Source organism: Nansenia antarctica, assembly GCF_963989245.1.
Source record: "Nansenia antarctica genome assembly, chromosome: 4".
Lineage (NCBI taxonomy): Eukaryota > Metazoa > Chordata > Actinopteri > Argentiniformes > Microstomatidae > Nansenia > Nansenia antarctica.
The window spans coordinates 51,857,351-51,868,686 of NC_137689.1; the positions used below are offsets into that span (position 1 = coordinate 51,857,351).

General features: G+C 42.9%; 1 protein-coding gene across 1 annotated transcript in view; it reads right to left on the minus strand.

Moving 5' to 3' along the window:
• Window positions 1-1,095: 1,095 nt before the first annotated feature.
• epha5 (EPH receptor A5) overlaps window positions 1,096-11,336 on the minus strand; it is a gene marked incomplete at both ends in the record, with an annotated part of 61,890 nt that continues 51,649 nt past the window's right edge. The window contains 7 exons of the mRNA XM_080529437.1: window positions 1,096-1,201; window positions 1,739-1,894; window positions 3,123-3,316; window positions 6,661-6,810; window positions 9,964-10,173; window positions 10,806-10,867; window positions 11,129-11,314. Of these exons, the coding sequence (XP_080385563.1) occupies window positions 1,096-1,201; window positions 1,739-1,894; window positions 3,123-3,316; window positions 6,661-6,810; window positions 9,964-10,173; window positions 10,806-10,867; window positions 11,129-11,314 (1,064 nt within the window). The remainder of the gene's footprint in view (window positions 1,202-1,738; window positions 1,895-3,122; window positions 3,317-6,660; window positions 6,811-9,963; window positions 10,174-10,805; window positions 10,868-11,128; window positions 11,315-11,336) is intronic.

Below are 11,336 nucleotides of genomic sequence, written 5' to 3' on the forward strand. Positions count from 1 at the left end.
TGGAATAGTGAATAGATGTGTTTGTTTATCGCCCAAGTGCCTGCACAATCTTATAGATGGCATATGGAGTCTATCGGATGCCCCTAGACAAATTGGATGCCTATAGAACTTGAATGACACCAGTTTGGGTTTGAGGCCTTTACATTATTGTGTATTTTGTAGAGGTCCTGTTGAATTCCTGTGGATTGTAGTGGATTACTGGAGAAACCTTTTTGAAACCTGCTGCTTCTGATGGATTATTGTAGGTTCTGTTGGAAGCCTTTAGGATCTGAATAGAAGCCTACTGGTTCTGATTGACAGTTCAAGGTTCTATTGGGGGCTGTAGGTCATGTTGGAGGCCTATAGGTTCTGACAGAAGCCTGCAGTCAATATATTCTGTTGGAGATTGTAGGTCCTTTTGGAAACCTATCAATTCTGATAGAAGCCTCTAGGTTCGGATTGATTGGCCAAGTCTCTGTTTGCTGCATTGAGAGCGCTATGGATGACTGAAGCTTCTGGAGATTAAACTGGATGCAGCATAATGTATGTAGAGTATGTTAATGCATGTAGATGGATTACTGAAGGTTCTGTCAGACAATTGTAGATTTTTTTTGAAGGACTGGCATCAGTTGGATGCATGTAAGTCTTGTTGAGGGTCTGATGGAGGCCTGTAGGTTCTGATGGATTGGTGAAGGTTCTATTGGTTACAGTACCTGTACTGAAGAGACGTAGGTTCTGATGGAGGACTTGGAGGTTCAGTTGGATGATCGGAGGTAATAGGATCCACGACGCAGCTGGGAGGTCTGTAGGTCTGTAGTGCTATACATTCGGCCAAGAGACTGGATCCCCCATGTCTGTGTGTCGTTCTGAGGAAGCGTATACTCGCCATCCTCTTCATCATGGCGAGTCCATGCTTCGTGTCTGCACCCTGACAGGTGGACACACAGACATCAGGAGAACTGTTCGCCAAACGTGAGCCAAACACAATATTTGAATCCTTCAGTTTGTCAAGTCATTTCCCTTTGTGTTTCAATTGGTTGCGGTCAATAAATACATCATATTCATGTTCATAGAAAGTGCTAGGCAACTCGATCCACAACGCCCGCCTCCGTTGGGTCAGATGGGTACTGTCACGTTCATCATCTGAACTCGCATCTCCTGGATGCTGTTGATGATCTTTTTCTGGTGCCCAGCCAGGTTTACGCCAACCCTTCGTAGGTCACTGTGAAACAGGTGGTTGAAAAGAATGAATACACACAAGTTGTACAATCAAACAATTAACTTGTTCAAAGAATCACTTTGGCGTCATTGTGAAATAGGAAGAAGGAATACATGCATGTACATGTCATACTCAGAGACAGACATAGGAGTGACACTATGCTGAAAACCGTAGTCCTTTACAGACCTTGCATACTTTTTAATGGTCCTTTACACTCGGTTAGGCTGCTAAATGACATTGAAATGAGATTGTAAACCCCATTCCAATAGCACATGCTAGTATCTGATGTGACCGGCTGCTGTGACCCGCCCTCCATTCTGCACCACCGGGAACATACGTTCTCCCCAGGCACAGTCCAGTCCTGTATGTTATGTTTGACACAGCAAAATATCAACTGCAGAGCTCTGCAAACGTTCATGCAGCCCATTACTTCCTATGACAACCACAACTACGTTTTTTGTCACCTTAGCAACTTTTTTTTTGTCAAGGAGAGACTGTGTACACTGTAGTGGAGGTCATTAACTGAGGGGAGAGACTTACTCCAAGGTCATCTGAGCAACCACTTCCACAGAGGTGTATCCACTTTCCATGAACAGCTCTGTGTATCGACCCATTTTAATGGCCTCTAACCACTCCCCCACCGACTGGTATACGCTGCCCTCGGCACTCCCATGCTCCACTAATAAATTGGAGACCCTGAGGGAGAGAAATACATGCAAGCATGAGAATCGGCATGCACACACACACACATATGCACACACAGACACCCAGAACCACACGTACGCACACGCTCAAACAAACACACACACACACACACACACACACACACACACACACGTCTTTTTTGCAAAACAAGTAGTTTTGTGTCATGTATTTAAGCATTTAATGTGCCTTAGTACATTTTGCTAATTAAATTGGTGACTTTGGCCAACGTGTTTTAATGTTGGCCTGTGTGTTACGTTATTTGTTTTGAATTCTGTTTGGACAAATGTGCTCAAGCAATTGAGAAAAACTGTAAATAAAAGAATCAATAATTATTTAATATGCAATAGCAATTCCTTTTATAGTGTACATCTCTTTACATAAAATGATTGAATTAATATGAATGAATGTTGGCTTTATCGATCTGTTGTTTGTTATTCCAACACTTTAATCTGTTTAGTTGGTATTAAAATGTAAAGGCTGCTGTGGGAACAACATTAATATTAAATTACACAGTTCCTAATGGGTAGCCACAATTGCCCCTAATATAATTACACTCTGTTCTACTTAAATAGTCATATTCTCAAGTAGAAATCAATACTAGAATAAGCAGTACTTGTTATAATGATTTCAAGGCAAGACAACATAATCACTAATCACTATTGTTTTAACAGCACATCATGCAATAATGTAGAACAACGACTCAGAAGACAAAAGAACCTTTCATGTAAAATGCATACAGTACACTTCAACCAGCTCTCGTCCTTATGATAGCATGACCATTGGCTATGATGGCTATGATGACACGCTCTGTTTGATAGCATGTAATTCTTAATAATTGATAGTCATTTGTATGCTGTCACTTCTACTCAGCTCAAGAATCAAACCATGGAACAGTTATTGGTTATTTGTGTCATTAACTCTTGATTTTATATGACAACCATTATACACTATTTATATTAATTTCCCTGCCGCTTAAATTGTATTACTTCATCAAAGAAAGGAAGAGGGTAATACAAAAATGGCTAAGGAGATGAACGAGTGACTGAGTAAAAAATGAACTGACTGATTAAGTAGTATCTGTATGTTACTGCAATGTTGTGTCATTGTTGCACTGTACTGTTTTGGACCCATCTTACATGTTTGTATTAATGGCACTGAAAACGATTTCAAACAACCACCCGCGATTACAGACAAAGGTGGATTGAATTCCAATCCTCACCTGTTGGAAGAGTTCACCAGCGATTTGAGGCTGCAGGGGTTGCGGATGAGCTTGTCTAGGAGACTGACAATCTCTTCAAACTTGGGCCTGCTGTTTCTGTCTTTCTGCCAGCAGTCCATCATGAGATGGTAGAGTGCTGCAGGGCAGTCCATGGGCCCGGGCAAACGATAGCTCTCCTCCACTGCCTTGATCACCTGAGAAGACAGCCACACAGCACAGTTGATTACACCACTGTCTCTTCCCTGGAGGGGTGGTGAGAGGCTACAGTTGCAGTAGACATACTGAGATAGGCAGTAATGATGACTGGTTGGTGATGTGTGTGGGAATACACAACACATATAGGGGTTTGTGGAGGTAAGTATGCTGCGAAGAAGCTCACTGCATGAGCTGTTTTAATGGAGTTTAACTTTCCAAACTTCCGTGTCCCGAATTTGAACTCGCCTAAAAGTCAGAGGCACAGATGAAAAGGGAGATAGTGACTTCTTAGTGATCATGATGTGAAGTAGCAAATGAAATGTCTTGGTGAAGCTGTGCAAAAGGGCTCTAAAGATGTAAAGACATTGATTTGTTGAGCACATGACAACCTTTTGTCATGTGAAATTCACAAACAATGCACCCACACACACACACACACACACACACACACACACACACACACACACAAACACACACATGCGCGCACACACACACACACACACACACACACACACACACACACACACACACACACACACAGTCTCAAGAGTAGTGCTGGAAAAGCAGCACAGAACAAACCCCGATGGCAGGTCCTAGAAGGGAAGAAAGAGCCGCGTCTCGCTAAAGCAACCGAGATCAGAGGAAATCCTCATGAAAGCCTTAAATAAAACATCAAATAACTCTCCCTTTCCCAAGCGTAGCGCAGACAGATTAATGATGTAGCAGAATGAGGGATCTGAGGCTGGGATGAAGCCGTCATGGCAGGGCGAATAGGGAGGGGGATCGAGGGCGGCCTCACTGAGATAAACATGACTGAGAGCTGCACCTCCTTTAGGGACTCCTATGTGAAACCTAGGCCTACTCCTCTTATTCCCCTGTTAATATACCATACACATCTTTACTCACTGGCACTGTGGAATGTATGTGTCACACAATATACAGTCCCAACCAGGTAAAAGTTGGTTGTAGTAGCAACATAGTTTTGTGGTCGTTTCCTTTATTATCAGGGTTAACACGTTAAGTCATTAACACGTTAAGTCAAGAGAAAGATATGCACTGTACTGAACACCCATCATCATCGTGGATGGTTGATCGAATTAGCAAAACATCTGCACATTTTGTGTCACATTTGAACCATGATTGAATCTAGACAAAACGACAACATGTTTTAAGCCTTCCCTTACAGCTAAATCAAATATCAACCAAAATAGGATGTTGATTTCTTGTTTCATTGGGACATTGACATCAGTGGGCTACCTCTACCCTGCTAAGTAGGTATACATTATGTACAGTAGGCTAATACTCTGTATGAGTATGCCACTATGGTTTTATTGTAATAATAATAATAATATTTCCTTTACAAACCTTTACAATTAGGCCTATATTGGTTAGTTTTGCCTTTCTGGTAATAGAGCCTCTTCGGACAATTACTGTATACCCACTTCTTCATTTACCACTACACCACTGGCTTCCTCCATCAGGCACTGTCTGCAACTACATAAACATCTTCTCCCTCTGGTATCAACAGTTCTATTGTGATAACCAAACGACTTCAACAACTCTGGGAGAAGCCATAAGGAATACAGTATGTGGAAGCAGCAAAAGCCATTGTAAATCTCTCATTGACTTGATCTTTACAAAAAAAGATATTACTTTTTAGTCAGCAACTTTGTCCAAAGGGAAGGTTTGTCTTCAATACATACTAAATAATGTCTATGTGTGAAAGCAGTGGGGAAAGCTGTACCAAGTCGGCAACCGTGTAGTCACACAGATTGATATATATACATATAAACATTTTTTTATGTGTGTGTGTGTGCGTCTGCCTGCCTGCCTGACTCAAAACTCTCTTTCTGGGTGTCATGTGATGTAGCTCTAGCATTCCCATACAAAGGACCTCTGACTTGCCCTATGGGTGTTTTTCTACAGAACTCCACTCCACCCCCCCACCCACCCCTCTCTCTCTCCCTCCCTCCCTCTCCGGCTGTCTCTCTCTCTCTCTCTCTCTGACCTTCTCTATATGCCCCCCCTCTCTCTGTTTCTGTGTCCTCAGCTCACTCTCGCTCTTTCCCCTGCTGTCTCCCTCTCTCTGTCTCTCTCTCTCTCTATCCTGCTCTCCATCTCCCCCTCTCCATCTCCACAACCTCTCTTTTTCTACCTCTCTTCTCCTCTCCTTCTCTCTCTCCCCTCTCTCTCTCTCTCTCTCTCTCTCTCTCTCTCTCTCTCTCTCTCTCTCTCTCTCTCTCTCTCTCTCTCTCTCTCTCTCTCTCTCTCTCTCTCTCTCTCTCTCTCTCTCTCTCTCTCTCTCTCTCTCTCTCTCTCTCTCTCTCTCTCTCTCTCTCTCTCTCTCTCTCTCTCTCTCTCTCTCTCCCCTCCCTCCCTCTCCCTCTCCCTCTCCCTCTCCCTCTCCCTCTCTCTCTCTCTCTCTCTCTCTCTCTCTCTCTCTCTCTCTCTCTCTCTCTCTCTCTCTCTCTCTCTCTCTCTCTCTCTCTCTCTCTCTCTCTCTCTCTCTCTCTCTCTCTCTCTCTCTCTCTCTCTCTCTCTCTCTCTCTCTCTCTCTCCCCACTGCCCCACTCACCCCCAATGTGCACATTCAATAACATCTCTATCCTCCCCTTTTATTCTATTAATAGAGCTACATTTTCTTCTCACCCTATTCCCCCTCTGGCTAGGAAGATACTATACATTTCACCTACATTTCCAAGTGGAAAACAGTAGCGCGGTAATATAACTGACAGATAAAGATCGCCTTATATTGTATACTGGAGTTTCTGTGCCATGGCTGACTTCACTAACTCTATAATACAATGGATTATAGCAGTATTGTCAGTTCCTCTAAGTATAATAATTATAATAATAACAGTTCCTCTAAGAATCAATAATTTCGTTGCATTGTCTTGTACTATGTAATGACAATAAAGTGAATATAATCTAAAATCTAATCTAATAGTTCAAAGTAGCAAAATGACGAAGAGGATCAACTGTTTTTACAACCATTTACCAGGTATGTTCTATGAATACTACCGTATGACCACTAGGTTGGTACGATGAATCTGGTATTTTGTTTAGATAAAAGGGATATTTATTATACACAGAATCTTATGTTAGCCTGGTCATTAGCTACATATCTGCTTGTACTGTAGCCAACTCCTATTAAAGTCATGCCAAACACAGTAATAGGAGTTGTCTGTAGCACAAACTGATCTGGGACAATGACCAGGCTGGTGTTATGTGTTACTGTCCAAGACGTGTACCTTCCAAGAGATCGGAAGGAATAAACAAACAAACAAACAAACAAGCAAAAAAACATCATGAAGTTACATGTAATTGTGATGTCATCACTTACATCCTGATTGCTCATTTCCCAGTACGGCCTCTCTCCGTATGACATCACTTCCCACATGACGATGCCATAGCTCCACACATCCGAGGCAGAGGTGAACTTGCGGAAGGCGATAGCCTCCGGAGCGGTCCACCGGATTGGGATCTTCCCTCCCTGAGTGAAACAATAAAATACAATTGTCACAATATGCAAACCATACAAATAGTCATTGAAGTCCTTTTCAAATAATTAGCTCTGCTTGATTGAGTTTGTCTGGCATAATGGAACCAATGGAATAGTGCAAACCCAGCCCATCTGGCACTCCGGGCAGGCTGAAGCAAACGCTCAAAGTATTTAAAATAGTTTATGAATCAAGTCTGGTAGGAGCTGCACGGAGGCAGCACTGTTGCGGTGCGGCTGGAGAGTTTAGGTGTTCGGTGTCTTCTAATGTAATGTGATGCTTTTTGTCACAACATTCGACAGGAGAATTATTTTGGAGGGGATGATGTGTATGTGTGGTTCTCACCCCTTGCTCTCGACTCTTACTGAGAGAGAGAGAGAGATGTGGAGAGGAAGTGTAAGTTTGAGTGACAGGAGACAGCGGTGGCGATGTTGGGGCTAAGTGCTAATTGGCTATCCTAGAGGCTGTACTTTCAGCGCCTGACAAGACCCCGCTCAGTCTGGGACACACAGCTCAATTTACAGGTTCGGGAGCCTAGTATAGACAGCTAGCTAACACTGCTAACAGCATTGCAACACATGCACACATATGCACACACACAGAGAGAGAGAGGAGAGGAGAGAGAGAGAGAGAGAGAGAGAGAGAGAGAGAGAGAGAGAGAGAGAGAGAGAGAGAGAGAGAGAGAGAGAGAGAGGGGGAGAGAGAGAGAGAGAGAGAGAGAGAGAGAGAGAGAGAAAGAGAGAGAAAGAGAGAGAGATATGCACTGTACTGAACACCCACCAGGCATCCGCCTCCCTGTCAGAGCCCTGACAAGGAAGTGTGGATGAAACAGAAAAATAATCAAGCAACCAATTAGGGCTCAGGATACCGACAGTCTAATTATCCCCCTTTCAGTGGAAGCAGCTCTCAAATCACTCAGTTCTTTATTAATAATACTGCAGCCTCACCACCCTAACTCACTCACCGTGGATAAACAGACACATGGTACTGACTGAGGATAGACACTCACAGAACACTATAGTAATACTTGGTAGGGTCTCCCTTTGCTCTCAAAACAGCCTAAATTCTTAGTGGCATTGGTTCCACAAGATGTTGGAAACATTCCTTTGAGATTCTGGTCCAGGATGACATGATTGCACCACGCAACTCCTGCAGATTTTTTAGGTGCACTTTCAATCTCCTGTTCTACCACATCTCAAAGGTGTTCTGTTGGATTCAGATCCGGAGACTGGGAAGGCCACTGAAGAACACTGAACTCATTGTCATGTTGTTTAAGACAACTTTTGCTTTGTGACATGGTGCATTATCATGTTGGAAGTAGCGTTAGAAGATGGGTACATTGTGGCCACGAAGGGAAGCACATGGTCAGCAACAAATAGGCTGTGGCATTCAAGCGATGATAGATTGGTATTAACGGGGCCAAAGTGTGCCAAGAAAACATTCCCCATAACATTACACCACCTCCACCAGCCTGTTGACACAAGGCAGGTTGCGTCCATGGAGTCACGCTGTTGGTGCCCAATTCTGACCTTACCATCTGTGTGCCTCAGCAGAAATTGAGATTCATCAGACCAGGCTATGTTTTTTCAGTCTTCAACTGTCCAGTTTTGGTGAGTGTGTGCCCATGCAGCCTCAGCTTTCTGTTCTTGGCTGACAGAACTGGAACCCGACGTGGCCTTCTGCTGTTGAAGCCCATCCGCCTCAAGGTTTGACGTGTTGTGCATTCTGAGATGCTTTTCTGCTCACCACAATTGGGTGGGTATCTGAGTTACCGTAGCCTTTCTGTCAGCTCAAACCAGTCTGGCCATTCTCTGTTGACCTCTCTCATCAACAAGGCGTTTCCGTCTGCAGAACTGCCGCTCACTGGATGTTTTTTTCTTTATTGTACCATTCTGAGTAAACTCTAGAGACTGTTGTGCGTGAAAATCTGAGGAGATCAGCAGTTTTAGAAATACTCAAACCAACCCGTCTGGCACCAACAATCATGCCACAGTCAAAGTCACTGAGATCACATTTTTTTCCCTATTCTGATGGTTGATGTGAACATTACCTGAAGTTACAGGCCTGTATCTGCAGGATTTTATGCATTGTGCTGCTGCCACATGATTTGCTGATTAGATAATTGCATGAATGAGAAGGTGTACCTAATAAAGTGTTCAGTGAGTGTATATTCGGCTATGGATGCAGTGGAACTGTATTTGAATTGGAAATTAATACCTGGCATATTTATTTATGTAAGAGTATACTACAGAGACAGTTTCCAGGCAGCTTCATATTACTAGCTTCATATTACTAGCTTCATATTGCTAGCTTCATAGCACTAGCTTCATATTGCTAGCTTCATATTACTAGCTTCATATTGCTAGCTTCATATTACTAGCTTCATATTTCAGGGCTCTCAAGTCTCACGCATTGGGCGTGAGACACACGCATTTCAACCCGTTCACACGCTCACACGCCACGTGTGTCTCACGCCCAATGCGTGAGACTTGAGAGCCCTGATATTTCTAGCTTCATATTACTAACTTTGTATTGCTAGCTTCATATTACTAGCTTCATATTGCTAGCTTCATATTACTAGCTTCCTATTGCTAGCTTCATAGTACTAGCTTCATATTACTACCTTCATAGTAGGCCTACTAGCTTCATAGTACTAGCTTCATAGTATTAGCTTCATAGCACTACCTTCATAGTACTACCTTCATATTACTACCTTCATAGTACTAGCTTCATAGCACTAGCTTTGTAGCTACTAAGTCCATCATTGGCGATGGATGAAAGATTGTCTTAGTATTACAGTACTACAGTACTTAGTATTTCCATATGAGGCTCTATGGAAAGTCACCTTTGTTCAGATTTTGTTCAGAGATGTTTTAAACTGGGCCCGTTACATATAGGCAGTGGGGCTGTGTTAGTGGTGGAGAGATGACAACAGAGACAGCAGTGTAATAGTAAGTAAAACCATGTTGTAGAGAGGTGCTCACGAATAAGAGGTCATGTTGGGGGTGTCTTTGTATGAGTCACTGTTGCGATGGGCAGATTGAGACCTTCCCTGGCTGGAGGTCATCCACCAGCACTGGGTTAGATGTCCCTGTCAGTGTGTGTATGCGTGTTTGTGTTTGTTTGTGTGTGTGTGTGTGTCTTACCCGTGTGGTGTAAGCAGCCTCAGGGTCGTCCTCGAGTACTCTAGACAGGCCAAAGTCGGACACCTTACACACCAGGTTGCTGTTGACAAGGATGTTGCGAGCGGCGAGATCGCGGTGCACATAGCCCATGTCAGAGAGGTAGCGCATGCCAGAGGCAATGCCACGTAGCATGCCAACGAGCTGGATGACTGTAAACTGTCCATCATTTTTCTACAGAGGAGAATCAGACAAAGCTCATTAGATGTAAGTACATGATATTATGTACTTCTAGCAAAACTATCAATGTTAGCACCTCCACTATGTCAACAAATATGTCGTCGTCGTCGTCGTCATCATCACCATCATCATCATCATCATCATCATCATCATCATCATCATCATCATCATCATCATCGTCATTCTTTCTTTATTCAGATGAAGAATAAAGCTGACGTCTTAAAAAGACATTAAGTAACAACAGCAGGGTTCTCCCCAGGATTTTGAAGAAGGCAGCACTGGATATGAAAACCAACTCAAGTTTATTCAATGTCAAAATGGAAAGAATGAAGCTGAATTAATTAATTAAGCTGAATTAACTGAGTAACATAATGATGCTTTCACTTTTGTTTTTTTCGCTATTAACAATGACGGCATTGGTGTTCAAAGATAGCTACTCTTTCATGACTAAATATCAGTTTAATTTCCCTAAAATATTGACATGGTGACACAGCGCCCCTCTTACTTTGGGGAGAACCCTGAACAGAATAACATCACACAACTACAAAATACAACAACAACAACAACAACAACAACAACAACATAAAAGACAAACACGGTGACATGAGTGCCATAAAAGTATGTACCTTCAGAAATGTGTCCAAAGACCCATTCTCCATGTACTCAGTTAGAATCATCACTGGTTTACCTTCAAATTCAAAGAAAAATAGATGAACAATCTTTAGAGCTGCATACAACCACACAGACACAAAGACGTGTGTTACCAACAGATGATTTACCTTTTAATGCTGGTTTAAAATACAAAACATTTGATTATATATCAAATCGAAATCACATTCCATTTGGAAGCACTGTCACTTTTAAACTTACTGCAAATACATGCATAAAGTACATACATACATACATACATGTGAAAAATGTGTGTGACTTCATAGACAATTAGACCTACTCTTGGTGACTACACCCTCCAGGTGGATGATGTTTGGATGATCAAATTGTCCCATGATGCTGGCCTCGCCCAGGAAGTCCCGCCTCTGCTTCTCGGTGTAGCCCGCTTTCAGTGTCTTGATGGCCACAGGGAACTCTCTTTTACCTGGCAGTCTGAGAGGCCCGCTGCACACCTCCCCAAACTCACCTGGAACACAGGTACACACACT